This window comes from Borostomias antarcticus (genome assembly GCF_949987555.1).
Source record: "Borostomias antarcticus genome assembly, chromosome: 10".
NCBI classification, from domain to species: domain Eukaryota; kingdom Metazoa; phylum Chordata; class Actinopteri; order Stomiiformes; family Stomiidae; genus Borostomias; species Borostomias antarcticus.
Window position 1 is genome coordinate 6,580,404 of NC_140243.1, and position 24,881 is coordinate 6,605,284.

The window sequence follows — 24,881 nt, forward strand, 5'->3', positions numbered from 1 at the left end:
GATACACAGCGGCTACAAAATGAGCTGGAAATCTACACCAAAATGGAGGAGATTGGTGCAGAAGAAAACCCACTTGACTGGTGAAAGCTAAATGCAGGAAGTCTACCACTCATCTCACAATGTGCGAGAAAATACTTGTGCATTTCAGCATCGAGCTGTGCCTCTGAACGAGTGTTTAGCACCTCAGGAGTGATCTGCAGCCCAAGGCGTGTTAGATTGGCTCAAGACAGAGTGGATATGCTTGTTTTCCTAGCCAAGAACCTGCCTCAAATTAAGAAGAAATTAAGTAGGACTTACTTAAGCTTAGGTTTAGGTTTGGTTTACCTCCAACATGGCCGGCCGTGAAAACCCTCTATATGTGACGCTTGTTTTGGCTGTCTGGCACAATATGGTTAGCTACATTAGCTAGTCACGAGACAGTCCCAGTCAGCTGACGTAGCATAGCTTTAGATGACAAGTTTGCTTGCTGTGTGAATATTTTAGCTACGTACGTTGTGAGGCAAGGGTTGTTGACAAGGACTAGCTAGCTTGTAGTAGCTAATCTTAGCTAAAGCACTTTAAGAGAAAGTGCACAGTATCTCCGACTCCCTGGGCCTTGAGTTAGCTAGCTAACACTAGCTAGTGTGTTAGCTAGCACTAGCTAACGCTATTACTCTACATTTCCAGACATTCCAGCGTAACCAGGTAGTCAAAATAACTTACCTGATATAAAATGGGCACGGCAAACGTGGGAATTTTTGATGACGTCCTCAGTCCAGTCCGTACGCTTAATAATGGCTTAATGGTAGCCACAGGCGAATTCGTCTGTCTTCCTCTGCTGTTTCAAGAATGCGCGCGCATACTTGTGCTGACTAGGCTGTAAAAGGGTCTATAATTAACAAATATGACCCACGCTCTTTTATTTATGGCCGATGGCTCTACCGCATAAATTCAATAACTGACATAAAACCACCAAGTAACTAGTACGTCATGGTACCTTGGTATGTCCACCAAGGATTGAACTCATGATCTTCACGGTGATAGGCAGCGCACTATCCACTCGGCCACTGCTGACCTGGGAAATCTGTGGAGTCTTTTTGTTTTGATGTTATGGGACCACTGCCTCTTGTGGTAGCAACATAGAACTGTAAGTCACTAACCTGACGGAAGGACGGAGAAAGGGATAAAGCGGCATTCCCTCTCCATGGTGCGTCGGCTTACAGCCAACGCACAAAAACACAACAACTCTTATATGTGGCCTAGTCTATACACCTGATACCTAAACCTGTCTTGCAGAAATAGGCTACCAATAATTTGGGTAAATAGCATACACTGATGGAGATGACATAGGACAGGGGTGCAGAACAGGACAGTGCAAAGACATGACAGTGCAAATGCAAATTACACAAAATACAGTGTAAATACAAGATACAATAACCAATAAAAAGAAAGGCTCAGATGCAAATGACACAGTATATATGGAGTGTGGTGACTGTATGTAGGCTACTGTGTGTGTGCAGTGTAGTGTGATAGGTGAGCGATGTTTTAGGCTATACAATGTGTGCAAAGGGGGTGCCGTTGAGATAGCCTATGTGGTAGAAACATAGGTCGGGTGCGAGTGGTGCAAAGGGTAGAGAGTCAGGGGGCGTCGTGGCTAAAGAAGGATTCACTTGGTTCAGATATGCAGTGTAATCTCTCAAATAGCATACATATAGTAGTAGTAATATACATAGTTTTCAGCTAACATTACAGACAGGATACTTGCGCTGACATCCCTGAGCCACTGCCAACAAGGAATACAGTGTGACGACAGCAGCGGAAATATCTGCTTTGGATTGGCAAAATGGCACCGTCTCTATCAGGAAGTGAAGAAAACAACTGAAAAGAATAAGTTCGACTAAATTCCCTGTTTCGGTCAAATACAGAGAAGAATTCGATTAAAACAGAAGCCTATTATAAACTGGGATTCAGAAGAAGTAACTTATAACTGGTAAGTAGAATTCAAGGTTATTGGATACGTAAAACTGCGTGAGCGACACATAGGCAGCTAACGTTAACTAGGCTAAAGCAGCTAGCCAACACTCGTCACACAGCTATGGATAGTTTGCTAACCGGCTAGCTAGCTAGGTGTCGGAATAAACGTTATATTTCGTTTCTTAGTAATATTATATAACGTTAGCTGATACAAATTGGTTTTGTTTTTTTGACTACGTATATTTTGTATGAGCTTTAAGCGTTAGTATACTCGTCCTTCTTTTGAAAGTTATTCGTCGGTAACGTTACCGATTAGCTAGCTAGCCAACGATAGCTGGATGCGCTTTGTCAGTTAGCTAGCTAGTAGCTAGCATTTGCTAATGCTAGAGCTTTGCCTTAGTTTACATAAGCTAGCCGTTCTCTCTTTACAACTTGGCTAGCTAGTATCTGGAGTGTCTGTCAGTGGAGCCTTTGTTGATGGCGAGCCAGCAAAGCTAGATGTTGGTTCATCTGACTTTTGTATTCCATGTTATCGTTATCTAGGCTAGCTGGTTTAACTTACACTGCTAGTTAACTTTTTGGAAGAACTGCTGGTGTCAAGTCATTGATATCACACTGCAATAACGATTGAGTTGTATTAGCTTGCTATATTATATTGTGGCTTTATATCGAACATTATCTGGTCCACCGCCTTGCTACGTGTGCTATGTGTGGTCTTTGTGTTATGGCTAACCACCACCAGCTTCAACATCTCTTGTCTCTCAATAGACTCTTTGACCTTTCCATATACATGCTCAGGTTCACGGACTTGTTTGGCTGGCAGGCGGATTCTCGAGTCTCTAAAGTCTCAGACGTGTCTGTGCTTGTGCTAAGAGGAAAAGGTGACGCAGCCATTGTAGATCTGTACTGAAGCTGTGTGTTCTTATGGGAGGAGGGGAATTGAGGAGGGGGGGGGGGGGGGGGGGTATGCATGCATGTGTCACCGTGTAGCTGCTGCTCGACTGGATTTCAGAGCACTGACAGCTGTGCAGAGCCATTGAGCTTCAATCCTGCTAGAGTGTGGAACAACAATGAAACTGGCCTCAAAAATGTAAGAGCATAATGTTTGTGACTGATACTAACTATATGAGCATCCTTCTAAGTCGTTAGTAGAGGTGGGATCCATTTTAGCCTGCCCCTGGATTCCTTGAATAATTGCCTGTGAAAAAAACAATGGGCTCTTGGAAGATTATCATGGCAAAAATAAATAAATAAACAAACCGCTCCCTCCCACACAGTGCCTGTAGGCTAGGGAAACAACATGCTAACTTCAACACAGGTCGCCATGACTATTTTTCCAATGCAGTTATTTCCCTGGAGCAATGCTGATGCCTTAGCTGATTGTGAGGGGAATGACAGGCTGTGTTCCTTTTAGCTTCCTGCTTACTCAGTGACTTGGTCAATGGCCTTGGTGTCATTTTCATCTCTGACCATCTCTCTCCTTCCACTAAGGCCAGTGACGCCTAATGGCAGCAGACAGGCTGTTTAACTGTTGGAGTGTCAGGCTGAAAACCACAAGCTTCCCCCTCCTGGCCCACTGAGCACCACAGCTCGATCAATAGAGGCTTGTTTTCTCTGTGACGATTGTGTTAAAAAAAAAAACTTTACACTGTTCTTTTGTTTTATTCTGTGATGTTAAACTGAAGCAATGGGAATTTAGAAGGTCAGTTTGTCACTACCAATTTGAAATCTATTTGAAATTTGAAATACCATAAATACATCAAAAGGCTTTCTGAAACGCATCAGGTTTTGATCACAGTGACAGGAATCAAGTCAGGCAAAACTACTTTATCAGATGTATAAATTTGCCCAGGGCGTATATTTTGATTCAGTATACAATTCAATGTTTTCATTAGCTAGCTAAAGTTTTTTTTATTACAATTTATTTTATGATAATCTACTTAATTACCGTAGCCTTGCCACAGGGCATTGTGTGTGTGTACATGTTCCACCCACTCTGCTGGGATCCCTGAAGGGCACAAGACTCTGATGTTGTTTTTGTTGAGTGCAAGCAGAAGCAGCAGGGACAGAGAGTGGAGAGAATGTTTGCTGCTGTGATTTAATGCATCTAAACAGCCTTGAGCTCCCTCACTCACACCCTAGCATTCAGCTCATTCCAACCTTTTTATTTTTCTCTTTCTCTCCTCTCCTGTCCTCTGTTTCGGTCCCCTTTCTTCTTTCCCCTCTCTTCTTTCTGTCTCTATTTTTGACATGTATTTTTTTTGTGCTGCTCCTTCTCCACTACCACTCTCTCCCCCTCCAGGCAGTGCCAGTGATAAATCTAATTTATGGTCTCTAGGCTGATTGAAGCGAGAGTGAAAATGTGGAGTGGAGGAGGTTTTAGAAGAGGAGGAGGAGGGGGAAGTCAGGGATGGGTAAGAGGTTGACTGTTCCTGCTTTCCTGGAATCTGTCCTTCATTAGGTAATAGTTCATGTATTAAACATGAACCCTGCTGAGGGGACCAGGCGAGCCACTGCTTTTTGAAATAAAAGGGCATACTGTTCCTATAGTAGTGTGAAAGACAGAACGCCTTTATACAGTGGTGCTGGGGTTATGGGCACTGGCCCATGCCCTGTCTGTAAGCCACATAAGAGTCGTTGTAAAGATGATTTGAAATGCAGGAGAGCGTGTTCAACTTCAGACCATTCAGTGGCCTGTGGAAAGCTGAGGAGTGTGTCAACATCCTTCTTTGAAAAGCAAACACTAGTTCAACATGGGGAAGGACCAGGGGCGGAAATATGAAGGAACTATTAACCACCCCATTGATGAATGAATATTTCACATTGTGTCAGTGTTCTAACTAGCCTATGTTGTAGTCAACTGCTCTATTTTTACAGTGTGTTAGGCCTGCCCAGGTATTCTTGGCAGGATCAGGATTTGCATTCATAAATGACTTTGCAGTTACGTATATAGGACAATCCCATACGAGGCCTCTTAAATAGCCTAGATGATTGCAAATTAGCTGCCATCTCTAATATTCTCTCTCATCAATTATGAGTGTGTGAAAAACTACAGGCCTGTCTGATTCAATTCCACTTCATTTATTCAAAACAAAACACTATTATCAACTGCAGTCCCGCTAGCGCAGCTAGACAATCTCTAACAATGAATTCTTCGATATTCACAGTATAGTGTAGTAGTAATACACTCCCCTTATAATGATACAAACTGCTTTTTATTGCATTAATTACATTAATATAAACTCACATTTGAAATGAAGCACTGTTTTTGCCAGTAGAATACTGTGCTATTGTGGATTTGGGAGCATAGCATACTTGAGTACTTAATGTGTGATTTATGTGAGTTTTGTTGATCTCTGTGGGAGCAGGGCTGGGCTCCTCTCTCTCTCCGGTGTAGTGCTTCCCCCGGGGCTCGGCACAATGAGCATTCTCAGGGGATGAACTCATGTTGTTTTGGCTTAGGATTATCCTTTCCTCTCATTTTCAATCTCAGACTCATTTCTCACTGAAATAAATATCAAGTCATTGCAAACCGGGAATGGGGAAAAAAGTGCTGCTCTGTGGAGATGATGGCCTTTAACCGTTCCCAGGGGCCACCAGAAGGTGAATTGAAGTGACAAACATAGGAGTTGATGACGATGATCCTTGTACCCTTCGGGTCTCAGGCAGAGAGGATAATGTCAAAGGTCAGACACTGCAGACCAGAAACCAGATCAGGCCCTGCCTGTTACCACCTGTCAGTCTGCTTCTCTCTTTCTCTCACCCTCTGAGCCCAAATATTCTGGTGCAGAGCAATGTGGAAACCGCTCGAAAAGAACCCGATACCTAGAATAGAGGGGAAAACGCTTGGAAAAATTGTCAGAAATATCAGCGATAGCTTTTTTTGTACCTTTCAGGGCCTTGCCCTTGCTCACTACCCTACACCAGAAAAACATCTTCTCTTCACCTCTCTTTCTCACTCTTTCTGTCTCTTTCCCTCTCTCCCCTCACTCCCACTCTCCCTCTGGGGTGAGTTTCAGTTTTTATTGATATATAGGATCATGTTTTTAGGGATAAGAGGGAGGTTTTACTTTTCTAAATCCGGCCAAATCTAGACCATACCAGAAGCCTCATGAAGAATTCACACTAATGTGATTTGAATACATTATGTCATGTGTGATGTGCCACATTCTCAGTGTTCTGGAGAGACTGGAGTCTTAGGAGTTCAGCCCCCCCCCTCCCTCTCTCTCTCTCTCTCTGTCCACCCCCAGCTTTCCCATCTCCTTCAGTTGCTAGTCATTCCAGCCTCTCTTCCCCTCTAGTGTCTCCAATGCACTCCAAATGCCATAGATGGCCCATTCCTCCCAAGTCAAGACCTACAGCTTAGCCCGTCAGGCCCTCGTAAAACGGTTGCATTGTCGCTCCCGAATGATGCCTTTGGTTGAAATAATTAGTTTAGGTAGGCTGGTGAGGCCCACCTTGATATGTTGTCAACTGCAATGCTGTCCTGTCTTCTGGACCTGCTGTGCTGGAGTGAATCAGACATTAGATCATATTCCTCTGCTAATTGTCAGACATTTGTAAAGATTGACAGCTTTACCGTGCTAATTTCTTATCTATCTTGTTCGATGACCGTTTTTCTGTACTAATCTATTTTGGATTCCCTTTGTCGGTTTGAGCTTTTGTACTAACAAAGCAAAACGCCATCTGTCCCAGGACCAGAATTTCTAAAGCCTCCCTTAGCTTTAAGAGCCCCAGGTATCTTAGAAGTACCATATTAATATTAGGTACTGGTGGTAAAGGACGTAGATGTATTTTACCTGAATCAGCAGTGTTGGTTCTGTTCTGGTTGTTGTCTGAATGACTGACTGACTGGCTGATTGGCTGGCTGACTGACTGACTGGTTGGCTGAGACACACACAGTGCTGTTCCTAATGAGGAGGAGGTATTCCTGCCCCGGGGGTCAGGCTTGGTCTCCCACACAGACCTCCTGTTCTCTCCATGGTTACCCAGCCCAGCTATTAGCCTGGTGATTGACTCCTTCACAACCACCCACATACACAGCACACACACAATGACACACATTGGCTACACTGCACTTATACACCACATGCTCACTCACACATGTATCTGTAACATAGTATTCAGAATGGTAAGTAGCAGTTTACTTGGACTACGTTTACATTAAAACAGCGTTTTAAAACAAAAACGATCTCCATCCGCACAGGCGTTTTAGCACCGTTTCAGAAATAATCTCCTATGAACACGCCTGACAACGCATATCACATAATCATTCACGTGCACTGGCCATGCAAGGAGGAAGAACAGAGATTTCTTTGCTTGGGCCGATGGGAAGGTGGAACTGTACTTCCTATAATAAAAGTCCTTGATACTTAACCTAGGATCTACCTCTACCTGTGTTCCTGCACACACACCTCTCACCCAAACACATCATCTTTTAGGTCACCTCTCAATTTCGAGTTGGAAAATATGCGTGCGTCGTGCACCCTATGCCAACTGACAACATCCATGAAACGGTGCTTGTCGTCACACAACGCTTGTATTCAAACAGTGTTTCCCCTTTCAGATGATGTAGTCTTTGAATATGGGTTGTTTTGAATTAACCATTGGGAGTTAGTTTTAAAAAGTCTCAGTTTCCGCCTCTCCAGACTAAAACGCAATCCTGGAGTTTTCAAACTAAAACTGGGTCAGCAGCGTTTTCAAAAGTCTCAAATGCTGGAGCAGTGTGGACACTTGGCGTAAATGTAGCGAAAGTGAATGTGTTTTAAAAAGAAAACGCTAGTGTAAAAGTAGCCTTAGTTAGGGCCATTTCGAAGCAGCAGCACCTTCTCTAACCCATCACACACACACACACACAGACAGACAGACACATGCTGACTGTTGTTGTAAAGTAGGTGTGTGTGTGCGTGCGCGCGTGTGTGCATAGCAGGAGTGTGCTGAGCCAGTCACACTGACCCAAGCAGATCCACAATACATATAGTTTGATATCACTCAGCCCTCCCGAGTCCCGACTACAGCTAATTGTCAGTACGTCAGGCTAAGAATATTCTCGTCTCGGCAATATTGATGTATTTATTTTGTTTTGTCATTCTAATCATTTTTAAAATTTACTTTACATTAATTGTAATTAAGCATGATGACCAAGGGAGACACTCTATAAGCCTCTCGGGTTTTCTTGTCTTCCTTACACTTACCTCAGAAAATGTATATCTTTCTGTGTTATGGTGCATGATATTTGTGTGCTTAATAAAAAAGAAAAGGTCTTTCTCTGCCTGGAATGACAAAGATGAGAGTAGTTAGGTTTGTTCTCAAATCAGCCATGATTCCAGTTAATAATTCCTCTTCAATCTCTGGCCCAGCTACTGCTGCTGGTCTACTGTTGTCATCCTCCGCTGGCTCAACCACACGGTGAAACCAGATCACGTCTGCAGAGACCAGAGATTGTGCCATCAGTCTACGGTAAAGAGAGATGGCAGAGGGGGCAGTTAAATGGAGTGGATCCCTCTCTCTCTCCTCTTTGATCTAGTCAAGCTTTGATCTATTTCTGTTAAGATGGTGGGGGCAGGGAAGTTATAGGGCGTCATTAAGCCACTGACTGCTGGTGGTTTCTTCCCTCCCCCCTTCTTTCCTCTCCTCCTCCTCACCACAACAAAAGCCCACTCTGAATACCTTGGGCTGTATTAGATGCAGTTCTCTGTTGATAAATCACTAGAATATCACACATGGGCCAAGTCCAGCGGGGGATAGTCAGTCATAATGTTCATCATTAGTTCTCTAATATGCTTCCCACAGGATTGGACTGTAACTGTGGTGGGGAAAGAGGGGGAGTTGTGGAAATTGGGTTGACAAGGCAAGAAGTGTCGGATCTATCTAGCTAGTTTACATCGTGTGTTGATCGTTATCGCAGGTCAAATGTGACCACGAGCAGCTAGCGTAGTAGACGGATCGCTAGCGACTTGGCGGGCGGACGGAACGTTGACAGTTGTGAGATGTTGTTGACTCGAGTCAATTCAGCTATAATGATTGCAACACTGGTTGGCTATCTAGCTGGGGTGCAGCATCACATTTGAACTGAGATGCACGTGTGTGTGTGTGTGTGTGTGTGTGTGTGTGTGTGTGTGTGTGTGTGTGTGTGTGTGTGTGTGTGTGTGTGTGTGTGTGTGTGTGTGTGTGTGTGTGTGTGTGTGTGTGTGTGTGTGTGTGTGTGTAGCATGTGGGACTAACAAGGCTGTCAAGTAGTTGAGTGAGGGGTCAGGTTGGGTTGAAGGGACGGCCGCTGCAAAGCACATGACTTGAGCTGTATCAAGATTTTTATTTGATCAGATTTGGGAAGAGGAACGGTTCATTATGAAACTGGCGGAAGGTTGGTAAACTGGTGGGCCACCACAGCCTGCTAGGTCTATTAACACTCTTCACTGGGTTTTGTTCTGAATTGGAACTGTCTGGAGTGGAACTGTCCAGCCATTCAAACAGACTTCCACTCAGTTTTCTATCTGAGTCTTATTTCTAGCAGTGTGCCAAAGGCATGTTAATACTTTATTTTATTTTCATTATTTTGCTATCAAGGCCAGTGTGTGCATGATGATCATTTGATAGGACACACACGATGACCAACAACACAAACTCATTTAGTTTGTTTCACTGCCTTTGAAAGCACCACCGATTCTGTTACTCTGTCATCTGATCGTTTAGCTTTGTGGGTCTCTCCTCGCTCTGTCGCAGTTCACTGGTCCTCTCTCTCTCTCTTTCTCTGTGTCTGCCCCGCTGAATGGAAAGCGCCGAAAAGAGTTTGATTAATAATGCAGCCTGTTTTGAATGACGCCTGTGTTTCCCAGGGAAGTAACTTGTTCCTTTCATGCATTTTTCATCACACAGCTAATGAATCCACCTAGCATGAAGCCATCGATAACGAACAGACCCACTGGTTAATATGATACAGTCTGTCTCTGTAATGAAGTTAAGATTGTTCAGAAAACTTTAAATTGACAACAAATTGGTTGTGAGTGACTTTGAGGTGGTCTGTAGGGACTTGGAGTAGAGTGTTGTCAGTGGTAAAGTCTCAGATGCCCTGGACTGGCCTGAGGAGCAGGTGTGAAAGGTGTGCGCGCGGTGTTTCTCTCTCTCTCTCCCGTCATGATGCCGTGATGCTGGGAAAGAGATTAATGAAGATCAAGTGGAGCCGGAGGATTTTCCTTCCTCACCTCAAACAGGCTTAATGCTGGGCCTCTGCTAGTGAGGGACGAGGAGACGAGTGTGACTGTGAAAGAGGGATCTCGTGAGGTGAAGAATAGGTGGAGGCCAGCCAGCCAGGCTCATCACCCCCCCTCAGGCTCTCTGCTTCTCACCCCCTCCGAATCGAGTTACTACCCCACTCCTTTCTCTGTGTGCTCTGCTCCTCCCATAGATTTTAACATGAATGGACAGGCTGCGGTGTTTGTGGTCTAGGCTCTTTACACCTATCCAACACTTTCAGATCCATGAATGAGGCATAGCTTAGGCTATGTGGAGAGTGGGAAGTCTTCCCTGGGTTTAAAGCATAGCAACCCCTCGTTTGAGGAAGTGGCTGTTTGTCCCTGTGTGTGTGTGTGTGTGTGTGCAAAGTGGTTTGATTGTCCCTGTGTATGTGTGTGAGAAGTGGTTTGTTTGTCCCTGTGTCTGTATGCAAGGTTGCGCTCACTTGTTAAAGTAGTGGTCCTCCTCGTGAGCGCTTAGCTGTGACTTAGCAGATTATGGGAGTCACACTTACCTGGATGACTTCCATGTGCTGTTCAGCTGGTAGAGAGGCTCCACAGTTGTGACTTGTCACAATAGGAGGCAAATCCATGAAGCCCCGCCTCCTGCTGCGTCTCTTCTGCTGAATTCACGGCCACACAGAGATATTTCCCGTATATTGCCCGATATTTCATATACAGACGCACGTCATGTGATAGAATTGCCTAATCTAAGTCGTTTCGTTTCTGACGTGTTGTGAAGATTTTGTGTGTGTGTGCGCGTGTGCGTGTGTGTGTGGTGTGTGTGTGCATGTGTGTGTGTGTGTGTGTGAGAGAGAGAGAGAGAGAGAGAGCGAGAGAAAAAAAACCTCTGCCTTTACCACATCAGGCCACCCAGGATAAGGCGTGAGCAATATACAACTGTGAAAGGGCTCTGTTCTGAAATAACCCCCCCCCCCCATCTAAATGCCAAAGGTTTTAAGAAGATTACATTTTAAGATCAGTTTGTTAACACCAAATGGGTCCCCCATCTCCCTAGATTATTCCCCATACTTGTGCAATTCATTATAAACATTGATATTGGCCAGTACCTTTTAAACAACCATGCAGGAATAGTAGTTCCCTTGTGTGTCTCTCTGCTGAGTGAATGAAAAAAACAACATTGTTTGCCCTCCTCTCTCTCTCTCTCTCGCGCTCTCTCGCTCTCTCTCTCTCTCTCTCTCTCTCTCTCCCTCTAACTCTCCCCCTCTGTGAGTTGTTCCTGTTTTCCAGTAATGCTAAAAGTGCCTTACAGGAAGAGGACATCTGGGAGGCCAATAATGATCAGCATCGATTGTCCTGGAAGACATGGCGGCTGCTAGAGATGGACACCTTTCCAGTTGCTAGGAGACTTGAACTGCTGTGATAGAAAGAGAGAAAGAGAGGGGGGAGGGGAGGGGGGGCTGTGGGATGATGGGAATAATCATGCTCTCGGAGAGGAAGATAAAGGGAGAGAAAGAGAGGTGGAGGGAGGAGGGCTCCACTGAAGTGAATAAGGAGAGATGAAGAAGGACTTAGGTTTGTCAGCTGCCACACACTTGATGAAGTCACCGCATGTCCAACTGGAATTATCTATTATAATTATTAACTATCTAAATCTGTCAACCTAAGCTTTGTTTGTCTCAGAGAGACTCTGGCTGTATACCATCTGTTGTCATACCTGCACCTCTTTCTTCCTGCTTTAATTTGAATATTAGTCAATTGCAGAGTTAGCCTACCCTGTTCATGGGGGAGTCCCATCGCCTGGGTGTTTGTGTTACAAGATTCAAGATTTCTTTGTCACATGTAACTTGTGTACAATCACAGTGAAATGTTGCTTCCGACTTCAATATTATGCTCAATAACAGACTCCAATACTCAATTTATAAATTGAAAATTTACAAGTTACAAATGTACAAATTACTCAGTTAGTACAATTTCTCTACAGTATAAAGAAGAAGAAGAAGATGGGTATTGGTCTGGATGGATTATGTACATGCTATATATGGATATGAATAATAAATAAATAATAGCCGGGGGGGTCATTGGGTGTGTTATGTAGATGCTATAGCTATAATAGGGGGGGGGGGGGTACAGTTCAGTTCTACTGTTCTCTATTGAACTATCAGGGATGCTGTGTTGCTCTTTAGCACTACTACTCATGATGCCTCACAAGGACTCTATTCATTCACGCTCACCCACGTCTGCCCCGCGCTGGGCTGGGTGTCCAGGCTCCCCCAACACCCAGGAGTGCTCCCCGCCTGTCTGGGGAGTTGAGACCCGTGCCTGGGTCTGTCAGACCTCCAGCACAAAGACCTGCCTATGGAGACCTCCATCTGAACTCTATTAGGATGTATTACCCTCCCGTCCCCAGTGAACAGGTCTGGTCTATGTTCTGGACAGAGGGGGGAGCTAGGTGCAGGAGGGAGTTTTGATTTAGTGAGGGAGGAAGGGGAGAGTGTGGTGGACATTACACAGCTATGACAGAGTGCACAGAGCTCAGGTTTCAGGTTGGATTGAATTTCACTTCGCTACTATGAGATATCCACTCTCAAACTGCACTTTTCAAAAGATGCTGTTCATTAATTGAGCCGTAACATCATCAGGAGTATATAAATCCTGGTTGAGCTCAATCTATCCTCTGATTCAACACAGTGGAGATGGATATGGTGATGTCATGTAGGCCTGGCAGTAAGAATACCAGCCCACATGGGCGCCTACAGCAGTGGTCATCAGTCGGCCTCCCCCCAGCTGGGTGTGTAATGAGAGAGAGTTTAACAGTGGTTGATTGATGTCAGATGACATTGGAGCAAATGAGTGCTGTCAGTCAAATGAAAAGGTTGTCAGAAATCAGGCTGGTTCTCAAATGAGCTGTGACAGCTGTGAACTCCTGTAACCCTAGAATAGACTGACATCGTGCCGAATTCACCGTCAAACCAATTATTTGTGTCAGCATTTTGATTTGCAACATAATTGGGTTCCAGTGTATAATAATCAGTCTTTTGCTTTTAAGGGCTGTTTGAATGTAGAGTTAAATTGACTATTAAAGCTGCAGCATTTAAATTTTGGGGGAGAAAAAATAATTGAAAGATTTTAAACAGTGAAAATGGCATCTTTGTAGACTGCTGTTTGGCTCTGCTACAGCAGTTATAATTATTATAATTCGGGTTGACACCAGAGCATAAACATGGAGAAAAGCTTGGAAGCATGGATACACCTTGTGCAAAGCATGCATGCATGCTAAGATCCAATCAGCAACACGGGGCATTCTTCTATGGCTTGTAACCAAACCCACAAAGCGTGAGATCGAAGCAGACTCGATTTAACTTGGCAGACGGAATTTTCCCTTATTGCCTCATTGCTAGCTCGTAACAGAAGTTACATACTGCAGCTTTAATTGGAACTTGGTATAATACTATTATTTGTCAGTGGTAGCTTGCTTCTGTGATATTCAGGCACCTGATAAGAACAACTTCTCACTTTATATGTGGATGTACAACCGGTGACGATTCGCTGTGTGACGACTGCACCATCCCACTCAGTTTCACCAAGCTGGTTTCAGTCCAGTTCTGTTCACCAGACCACCAGCGCTGCCTTGAACCCAAGTTCCACTTTTCTGCCAGTACATATCCCTGGATATGTAAAATGGGGAAAATGGAAAATGTGATTGAACTGACCACTCTCCTTTTTGCTCTTCTCCTCTCCCCCCTCTCTCTCGCTCTTTCTCTACTTCCCCCCCCCCCCCTCCTTCACTCCTCCCTCCCAGGTCATGGAGGTTGCTGGGCAGTGTTAGGAGGTGCTCAGCAGGACGTAGCGTGCCAGGTCAGGGGTCAGCTCAACCAGCCAGCCAGGGGTCATGTGTGGACCCTCAGCCTGATGCCCACCCTCCCCTCAGCACCTGTCATGGACGGGGAGAACTACCTGCACCCTGAGGGGCCCCAGCTGGACAGCAGCCTGTTTGCAGCGGCTTCCCCCAACATGGAGGTAGATTTCTCACTCTCACTGTCTCTTACTTTCACTTTCTCTCTCTCTCTCTCTCCCTTTCTCTCTGTCAAACACAACTGTTCTTCGTACCACACATGCAGAGCCATTGAAACCTGGAGTTGAAACAGGGCAGGTAAATCCTGTTCATCTCAGTCACCGATTCTGATTCTGAACTACAAACATGCCGAAGGAGTCTCCAATGATTTTTAGCATCTTTGCAATTGCCCCCCAAACGCTATACAGTCAGTCATATTCTAGTTTGAACAGTCTGCTGTAGGCTGTTATCATCGTTAATGTTACTGTTTAACTACTAGTAGCTAGACATAGACTGGGCTGGGCTTGTCACGGTTGTCGGTGTTACCGGTGTCACTTGGTATTCACCGTTGTTTTCCGCCCCCACCCGTCGTTTTACCTATTTTGTTAATTTTCAAATCAGCGCTCACTCTCAAACAAGTGTCTGATCTTCCCCTCCGCATGCGCACTCAGCACAGAGCTGAGTCTAGAGGAATCAGATTTCAGTTTCAATTCACGTGAAGAGAGTAGGGAGAGGGGAGGGGAGGGTGAGGTTATGGCTTATAGCCTCACGCTAGCTAACGTTCAGCTAACCTAGCCATCTGTTGCTGGCTGTTCAGCTAGCCTAATCTAGTGGTTATTTCCATTAGCTAGCTGGTTAGCTTATTCTAGCAGCCTATTATCTTGCCTATTGTAGCAGCGTTCCGTGGATAACACCAATTTGCAGATGCAATTTGCCGTTGTATGCCTCCACAGCTTGCTTGCAAATGCGTGATCAGAGTAAGGTAAGATATAAACGTTACACTCGGTCCTGTGCTTCTTTATAATCAGAATCTGAAATTTGTTTATTGCTATGTAGTTTTTCAACATACTAGGAATTTGTTTCGGGCATTGAGCATATTCCTAGTTGGCTATGTTGAAAAACTACATGGCAATGAACAAATTCTGATTATAAAGAAACACAGGACCAAGTGTAACGTTTATATCTTACCTTACTCTAATCATGCATAAATTTGCAGACAAGCCGTGGAGGCATACAACGCCAAAGGCTGCACAAAAGTGCTGTTCAACGTAAGGCAAATGTCTAACGGCCTAATCTAAAGATTAAAGTAGTAAGCGCTCTCTTATTGTAGGCTAGACGGTGTTACCGGTAACACCGGTGTTGTCATGGATTTATTAGTCCGTGGGGAAAAATCCACACCGTGACATCCCTAGACTGGGTCAACAGAGAGCCAAAAGTCTCCCGGAGGCCTGTTCTGTGAGAGGGAGACAACTTTGGACAGATCAGGTGACTGCTCTGTCTAGCCTGATTTCTCATGACTGTCATGATAGTTAATTTCTCTACAACTACAGCAGGGCTGCAACACAAACAATGGCAGTCATGTGTGGAGTATTGGGACATCTGGCTGGGGACTGTGACGGCTTTGTCTAGGTTAGGCCAGGCTCGGTTTGGCCAGGTCAGGCCAAGCTAGGCTAATTAGACTGATGCCTCATCTCTGTGTCATCTAGGAGACAGTGCTATCTAGTGCCTCTCCTAGACCCAGTGGAGAAAATGGTAAAACATTTAAGTTAAAAAAGCTCAATGGTCCTTTTTCACGTGTGGGTGATTACTGGTGATAATGCTGAGTGAATTGCACTGGTGGCAACGGAAGCATTACTTTGTGCTTTTGTTAGACTCAACTGTAATTTGGGAATGGGTATTTCCTGTATTTTTGGGAGGAGGGGTGACGCACCAGTCCCACATCCTTGGCTTGATCAACACAGAACTTCTGCTATTTGATGCATAATTAATTTCATCTAATATTATGTCATAATAAATTAAAAGAAGTAGCGTCGAGATGCAGATCTCTCTTGTGATGTGGACCAGGCCACGCTCTGCCTGCTGCCTTTCTTGGCCACGTCTCCCTGGGAAAAGACATTGAACTGTATCCCAGGATGCTGATTAGACTCAGGGGACCATCCTGATCTCACGGGCTCACATTCTGTTTCTCTGCACAATAAAGTCTGGCGGATCTTTATGCTAGAGGCATTGCCATTGGGTGTCATTCAAAATGATTAGCGGGTGACTGGATCAACCTGGGGAGCTAGCTGATAAAACAAGCTGTTCCTGACCTGAACGCTGTTGGGAAAAGAGCAAAACATCTTCTCCATTGAGAAAAGCCTGCAATGATTTGCTTTTCTTTTAATGAAGTTAAACAGTTCTGATATAACTTTTGAAATGGAATTTTTCAAATTATTAGCAGCAGATTTTCGAATACAGGCGCTGATATTAGTCTCCATAAGACTCCACCAATTTTCATGAAAATCAGTCAGGTAGTTTTTGCGTAATCCTGGTTCAAAAAATGAATGGAGGTGAATGGCCGGCCGTGTTTGAGTGGCCCGTGGACCCGAACCCATGCTTCGGATCTGCTCCAAAATGTCATAGGTTCTAAGTAAGTGTCTGGCAAGAAATAGAAACAAACCTGAACTTTAATAAATGTACAGGTCCAGTGCAGGCTAACAGTAGTGATGCACATATTGAAGCGGAAGTACAAATGTATTCAAGATAAAATAAAAGGAAAAAAGATTTGCACTGTTTAAATGTATAAAAATGTATAGAAACCGCTGTTTGAATTTGTATGATAAAAATGTTCTTGTGAACCTAATTAAGGAAATCAAAAATTACATTTTCAGAAATATTGCGCTTACAGTTAGTAGTACTTGACATTGAACGTTGTACGTTGTGGTGGTCCTGAGAGGATAATACCAGCAGTGGCCTCAAGTCAATTTGAGTTTGAGACCCCTGGTGTAGAGAAACAGCACGTGAGCCCATGAGATCAGAATGGCCTCGCGAGGCTACTAGATCCAGGAACCTCCATCTTGTTTTGTGTGGTCAGTGAATGAATGAAGTCGTGTTTTTTTGTTACCTCTTGTGTTTCAGAGTTCTATGTACGCCTCCGGTTCCTGGGGCTACTCACAGCAGGCTGGATACAGCGTCCACTGCCCTATGCAATCTGGAAACCAGTAAGTTACCCGTCTTTAACCCCCTACCCTCTACCTTTTGTGCGTTGGTGGTGGGGGATGATTCTCATTCCAGTCCCTGGCACATGGCTGAGCGTACGTTCAGACACCGCAGCGTCACCTCAAGGTGGTTCAGTATTAACTGGGGGTCATCAGTACTGTCATAGAATGACAATAGTACAATAAAATATTCCTCCTGTTATTTATTTTTTCTACTCTGCTCTAAATGGTAAATGGAGGACACTTATGTTGCGCTTTCATCCAAAGCGCTTCACAATGGCTCATAATGGCTCTCATTCACCTATTCATACACACATTCACACACCAGTGGCGGCCAGCTGCCATGCAAGGTGCTAGCCTGCTTATTGGGAGCAATTTTGGGGTTCAGTGTCTTGCTCAGGGACAATACGACACGCTGCGGGGAGAAGCTGGAATCGAACTGGACATCTTCCGATTCCCAGACGGCTGTTCTACTTCCTGAGCTACTGCAGCCCCATCATGCTCTCTGATGATGATTGTCTATCCCTGATAGAGATGGGTGTGAAAGCCCACCTCAGTTACTGTACTAATATTAACTGCCCCCGCTGCTAGGTAGCATGTTGTGTCCTATTGCTGCTACATTATGTACTGATGCTGTTCTCAGCACTATTTCTATTTTATTGCTTGTTTTTTATTGTCTATGTGAGAACCTCTCAAGTAAGCAATTCATGGTACCTGTATCTTGTGCATAATGACAAATAAACATCCTTGAATCCTTGAAGATCACATGTTATACCCAGATAAACCCAGTGCCATAAAGAACAACTCTGAGTTCAATCTGACATTAGAGGCAGCCGACATCGAATGACATTGAAAGGCAGCTATGATTTACGGTGTGACATTAACCAGCTTGTCCTCTATGTCCTATTCTGCTTTACGGTCTGTCGGCGGGGAAGAGGGCAGCCTGCAACTCTTAAAACCCGGGGGAGGCCTTCTGACGCTTTATTAGATCTCCTTAATTTCCCGTATAGGGCTGCCTGGCGTCGCCCTTACCAGGCAGGGGGTTTATCTCTGCATCTGGCAGCCCTGCCTCCTGTTCTCTCTCTCCCTGTGGCATGTGCCAACTGAGAAGCACACACTGTTTTCTAAACCCCCACCGGCGCACGCATGGACACACACACACACACACACACACACACACACACACACACACACTCACTGTCTTTCACCAATCTCGATTGGCTTCATTGTCATGAAACCCCTGTTCCGCAGTACTAGCCTTGTTCATTTAATCAGAAGTGTGTGTGTGTGTGTGTGTGTGTGTGTGTGTGTGTGTGTGTGTGTGTGTGTGTGTGTGTGTGTGTGTGTGTGTGTGTGTGTGTGTGTGTGTGTGTGTGTGTGTGTGTGTGTGTGTGTGTGTGTGTGTGTGATCACTCTTTGATTATCACTGTCTGTTTTTTTAAGCTCTGTGGAACTGTGGCCCAGATGAATGGCTATAGTAGAGCTCTGTGGTTTTCACTTTGTCAGATCCTACTTCATATGAACCAGTCCTCTACCACTACTCACCTGTTGTAGCTATGATAGTGAATAGCTTATCACGATTGTTGTACCTTGAGTTGTGGCAGCCCATCAGCTATGGAATGTGTGTCCCTGGCTGCTCATTGAACGCCAAGGGAAGTCCAGGTGGCATGATGAAATAGTGATGGCGTGATGGATCGTTATAAACGCATGACTCCGGTGTGGAGCTTTGTGACATCTGCAAACAAGGGACCTATTCAGCTTCGCTGACCACAATGGGTTCCTCCTGTTGACCAGGGTTAACCATAGTGCCATGACATGTCCGGGTCTGGTCATATGTTTTATGTCATGCGACTGTATTCCACTGTTTTCACAATGGAGGCAGTCAAGGGAACATCAAAAGAAGGAAGCAGATACGTCACACCTACATCGCAGGATGTGGGTGTCATTTTTCAATGGAATGTCTCACTATAGCAGAAGTTCTGGATAGAAACTGAATCTGCTATAAAGTATCTGACACTTGCTCCTTGTTTTTTTTGTTTTTTTGTACCTACTCAGTGTAGCAACTGCTGTGGAATCTATTGAATCCTGTACAGCGGATAGGTTAATTGATTGAATTAGCCTGGGCTGCCTCCTCTTGTCACTGCTCAGAACCAGCCGAGTGGGACACACGACGCGAGAGAAAACGTAGGCTGAATGGGACAACCTCCAGAGCTGTGTGCCCCTCTGCACAACAGACCCTCCCTGGGAACATTTAGACATCATAATACACACACACACACACACACACACACACTGGGGAGATTAAGCAATTTAGGGCATTATATGATGTTGATATCTGTCCAGGACTGTGCGTGTATTTGTGTGTGCGCTGTTGAATGTGTGTACAAGGGTTGCTGCTCAGCTAATGACTGAACATGTCCCTCTCAGTTTTGCCACAATGTGGTTTGCCCCCCCCACCCACATACTATCACTGGTATGAAGAGTATGGAGCAGGGCGCCCACATGTTTCCCTTCCAATACCTCAAAACGAGCTACGATTTCTAAGCACTTAGATGACTTGTTCAGCTGTAATGGAACATCACAAGTATGTTTACACGTTCAAATACTTCTAAATAAATCCCCCTCTCAAGATCTTATGATCAACTGTTGTCCTCTCTATGTCTCTGTTTGAGTTTGTCACACTGAGGCAGGCAGATGGCTAGCCAGGTCGATGTACTATGCAGTGACCAAAAACCACCATTAGCTCACCAATAGAGCTAGGGACTGGCACATCATCTGGGATACGATGCAGTCTTTTCTCACACAACCCAGACTCTGGCACTATATCTGCTGGACACACCTGAAGAACTCTCACTAGTTTAGACTAGCTTATGATCTTTAATGCTCTTCTGTCCCTGTTTCATTGAGCTTAGTTCTCAATAGAGGCCGACATGGGAATGGATTTTGACTCCCACTCCGACAGAAATAATCCCACTCCTTCCCAATCCCGAGTGAGAGTTTTAAAAAAATCCTGCTCCCTCCCACTCCCACAGAAGACTGATCCCGTCCCGTCCCAATCCCGAGCCAAACTTTTACAGAATCCCACTCCCATCCCTTTTTAGTCCCACCCAATCCTGCTCTGTTTTTCTTCCTCAGTAGAAAATATGCAGTGTTGGGTGACTGAATGAAAACTACAAAAAGTGATCAATGCGATGTCTAACTCAGTACTGGGGAGAAATGTTCAAATATCGATTTGATTTGATTTGAAATAAACTGCATGATGGTTTTCAGTCCCGTTCACTTCCGTTGATTTTGTTGTCATAGTTCCCACTCCCGTCTGCTCCCAATCACGTGATTAAAAGTGAAATTGACTCCCATCCCACGGGAATCCCGAAAAAATATCATCCTCTAGTTCTCAACATTGGCCCGTGAGGCCTGTTTCTTGAGCATTGTCATGTCCTTGTTCTGATTGTATTTGCTTGGATTGTATTTCCCATTTTGAATGCCTGTAAAGGCGGAAGTCATAAGATGTGTTATTACAGTTCTTACACCTGGCACTCCTACAAGGCTGGTGGTTGCCACGCCCTGATGGTGATAAGCTACCCTAAGCTGGTAAATGAATGGCAGGATTGTCAAAGTCAAAATGAAAGCTCACAATGCAGCCAGTCGATTGGCCAGGCAGTGCGCGGAACTCAAGTCACATGTCTCGGTGTAAATCTTTCAGCTTGGCACAAAGAGAGACGGACAGCTTATCTGATCGTAACTTGAATCCTTTTCACTGTTATCGTAACCCGAATCCCTTTCACTGTTATTGTCTTGTTTGGTCCTGTGCAGTCTTGTGCTATTATTTCTGGAAAGCTCACTGAGAGAACACACATCATTCCTCGCAATCTGCGTGTGAATCAATCCACATGGATGGTGATTAAGCATGCCCACTGTCTCCATGTACTCTAGGAGTCTTGACAGCCTGTATGTGGAGGTTAACATGCAGTCTCTATCCCTTTGAAACATGCACCACTAGTCCTGATGAGTACAGCAGCCCACTGCCGCCATTTCACAGCTTTTGACACAAGAATGACACATTAGAGAACAACAACAGGGATTGATGTTCCAGGAAGTGCTTGCAGGCCTGGCTGGCAAGGCAGCTCTGGAAGCCGTAGGGCGATAGGTAGCCCAGTGGTTTCAGCATCTGACAAGTGACCAAAACGTTGATGGTTCAAGGCCAGGCCACTTAAAGGAAAATTCAAGTCTAAGATTTTGTAGCCTCCAAACACATGTAATGTGTCTTGTTCACAATGAACTTAAACCACCATGACATTCTTTTTAATCTAAAACAGGTCTGCACGTTTTTTTTATTTTTAAGGAAATGTACAGTCTGTTTTGCAGATGAATTAACTGTGTCAAACTGATTGCAGAAACTGGGGTGACCAATTAAGTGACCAATTGTGCTTACTGTTGTTTCTCTGTGTATGCAACTCTGTGTTTTGTTTTCTGCTCCTCCTGTTCTCGGTCCCACTCCCAGATTCCTGAGAGTAGATCCAGTTATAATTAATATAATTCGAAGCATTTTACTAAATATGAACGCATCGCGTTTATAGGGCTCACCCTACTAGCATTTTGGTCCCCGGAAAGGGTGGATACAATGCGTGCGTGTTAGACGTTGTTTTGCAGGGGCAACTTGGTTATCCTCAAACAATGTCAGTACAATATCAACTGCTGGCCGTTCACTTGGCTCTGAAACATTTCCTCCCGTGGTTGAGGGGGCATCATGTTTTAGTGAGGACGGTTAACTCTACTGTTGTGGCCTATGTGAACAGACGGGGGGCTGAGGTCCCCTCAGTTACACAGGCTGGTACACAGACTGATAGTGTGGAGCAGCGTGCACCTGCAGTTGCTGAGAGCAACGCATATGCCGGGAATTCTGAACCACGGGGCGGATTTGTTATCCAGGGGCAGCCCACTGTATGCGAACTGGAGGTTGTGACAGATTTGGTCACAGTTCGGTCAGGCAACCGTGGATGTTTATGCTATGGCAGAGAACGCCCAGTGTCCCCTGTTCTTCTCTCTGCACGATCAGGGCTCAGAGTTTCAGGAAGGGTGACCAGTTATTTGTGTCTTGGGCCAAACCGTTGTCTAAGCAGTGTCTTTCCCATTGGATAGGGTTAGGGCTATTGCCCTGGCCTACTCTAGCAGGGGCCTCCAGCCCCCCCGCAGGTTTACGTGTGCACTCTACCAGGGGTTTAGCGACCTTGTGGGCTCTCTTTAAGGTTGTCCCTATTCAGGAAGTGTGTGCGGCAGCATGTTGGGCTTCGCCCCACACTTTTGATCATTTTTATAGGTTGGATGTCACAGCACCAACTCTAGCACATTCAGTCCTCAATTTGGGTTCGTCTTAGGACTTGGAGTCTGTTGTGTGAGGTTCCATTTGGGACAGTTGTCGTTTTGCAGGCATGTCTGGCAATCCGGGAGTCAGTGTTTTCCCATAGTGAGACACAAAACGAATGCTATGAAAGAGAACTCGCTGAGTAGCATGAGTGAGTGTCTCACCAGACCACCCTCCTTGCTACGGAAGAGGTGTGCTTGTTTTGAATGACGACTGACGCTGTGTCTATCAATCAATCAATCAAAGCTTTATTTGTATAGTGCATTTCATACCCAGAGGCAACACAATGCGCTTTACAGAGAACAAGGGAGGTGGGCCAGAGGGAAGCAAAAAAACAATATCACCCAGGGGCCAGATAAGTGAGCTGTAAAAAATTCTTCCCTGACCCCTCTCAACAAGGCGATCGAGCAAGCTCCTGGAGTATGTTTGTCTACCGGCTAAGAACATTTATAAAGCAATAAATAACATTAAATTACATTTTCAGAGTAAGAGAGGCTATAAACATCATAGGAGAGACATGGCAAACACTGGTGTGTGTCTGGGTGTGCGTGAATGTGCCTGGGCCCAGATAGAGGCAGGGGTTGGGGTAGGGAGGGGGTAGGAAAAGGATAAGGACCCGGGTTAGGGTGAGGGGAAGGGGATCTGAGCCCAGGACTGGTGTATGTCTGTGTGTGTGTGAGTGTGCCTGGGTCCAGGTAGAGGCAGGGGTCGGGTAGGGTGGGGGTAGGAAAAGGATACGGACCCGGGTTAGGGTGAAGGGAAGGGGGTACTGGGCCCAGGCCTAAAGCCGGAAGTGGACTGGTGTATGTCTGTGTGTACGTGTGTGTGTTAACTAATTGCTACGACATCCACAGCAGACACAGGGGTATCTATCGGTCTCAGGGTGGTCTGCTGGTGACAGTGGGGCATCCACTGGACCTGGTTAGAAGATAGGAGGGAGAGAGAGAGGCACTAGGCCTAGGCACTAGGTCTACACCTTATAAAGGAGGAGGTTCCTTCCCATCCGGACATGGGCGTCATCTGTGCCAACCAATGAGGGCTGGCGTAATGTTATTAAGCTTCTGATGAGGTCATGCAGGAAGCGTTCCCATAGTTACACACTCACTCATGCTATCATTAGATCTAGTCAAGTCACAAGTCCTAAACTTTCAAGTCCTTTCAAGTCCATTTAAAGAGATGATCCAGGTTATAATTATAGCCGCTAAGAACATGTAGTCATGTCTACTGTTTACGATAATGAGCCAGCCTCAGTTTCGAAAAGCTGGATCCTTCTCGACAATTCGCCTGCAGCTTCTAAATAGCATACTTTTTATTTGGGTTTGGGTAGGGCTGCCCACTGAAAGTTGATGAGTCGAATCGTCAGTAGGAGACCCTTAAAGTCGCACTGAAATGAAAAAAGTTGGTTCACATAATTGGTCCAGCTTTTCGAAACTGAGGCTGGCTCATTATCGTAAACAGTAGACATGACTACATGTGCTTAGCGGCTATAATTATAACCTGGATCATCTCTTTAAATGGACTCGAAAGGACTTGAAAGTTTAGGACTTGTGACTTCACTTGACTTCCCAGTGTTGACTTGTAACTTGACTCGGGACTTGCCTGTCTTGACTTGGCACTTGACTTGGGACTTGAGGACAATGACTTGAGACTTACTTGGGACTTGCAAATCAATGACATTGTCCCACCTCTGGAACTGTCCCACTTTTATTTAACAAAGATGTGTAATGTCCAGATAGGCCACTGTGTCTTGGTCTACTTACTTCACCACCTAAAGGGAAGTCATAGGGCATGCAATGCAATTTGGACAGAACTATCAAAAAACAGCTGTGATACAATATAATACATCAGCCTCAAGACAGGCTGGCCTTGTTTTTTTCACCTAAGAATCTCTGTGTAACAGCAGGTTGCAGTTTATTCAGTTTCCTCTGGTCGTTTCACATTCACTGTGAACAGGGAGTTGTCTGTAACCGCCGGGATAGAAGCTCCCTGGACGGACTCGTCCCGGAATTGATCGAGCAGGGGCTGGGTTTGTTTGAATCCATTCTACTAGAATAACAGCCTAAAGTCCCTCATCCTCTCCCTGATCTGACGTTGGGCTGCAGGACGGGGGCAAATGCAGCGAATAGCCTCCCACTCCAATCCCCCTGAGCCGCCATCACACAGGGTCAGATTAGAGAGGATCACCTCTCTTGTCTCCACTGCGCAGTGTGATCACAGACCGCCCCCCCCCACACACACACACACCACTATGCTTTTCCTTCATTATAAGTGTAAGTGTGTCCAGCACCACAGTGCCTGGATGTGAGACTCCGATAGAAATGGTCAACGTCAGACGGGGAAGG

The 24,881-nt window shown here is 45.2% G+C and overlaps 1 protein-coding gene across 1 annotated transcript in view; it reads left to right on the forward strand.

The window, feature by feature from the left end:
- Positions 1–1,846: 1,846 nt before the first annotated feature.
- sbno2b (strawberry notch homolog 2b) overlaps positions 1,847–24,881 on the forward strand; it is a 64,770-nt gene continuing 41,735 nt past the window's right edge. The window contains exons 1-3 of the mRNA XM_084444832.1: positions 1,847–1,969; positions 13,948–14,165; positions 17,098–17,180. Coding sequence (XP_084300958.1) covers positions 14,058–14,165; positions 17,098–17,180 — 191 coding nt within the window. The 5' untranslated portion in view covers positions 1,847–1,969; positions 13,948–14,057. The remainder of the gene's footprint in view (positions 1,970–13,947; positions 14,166–17,097; positions 17,181–24,881) is intronic.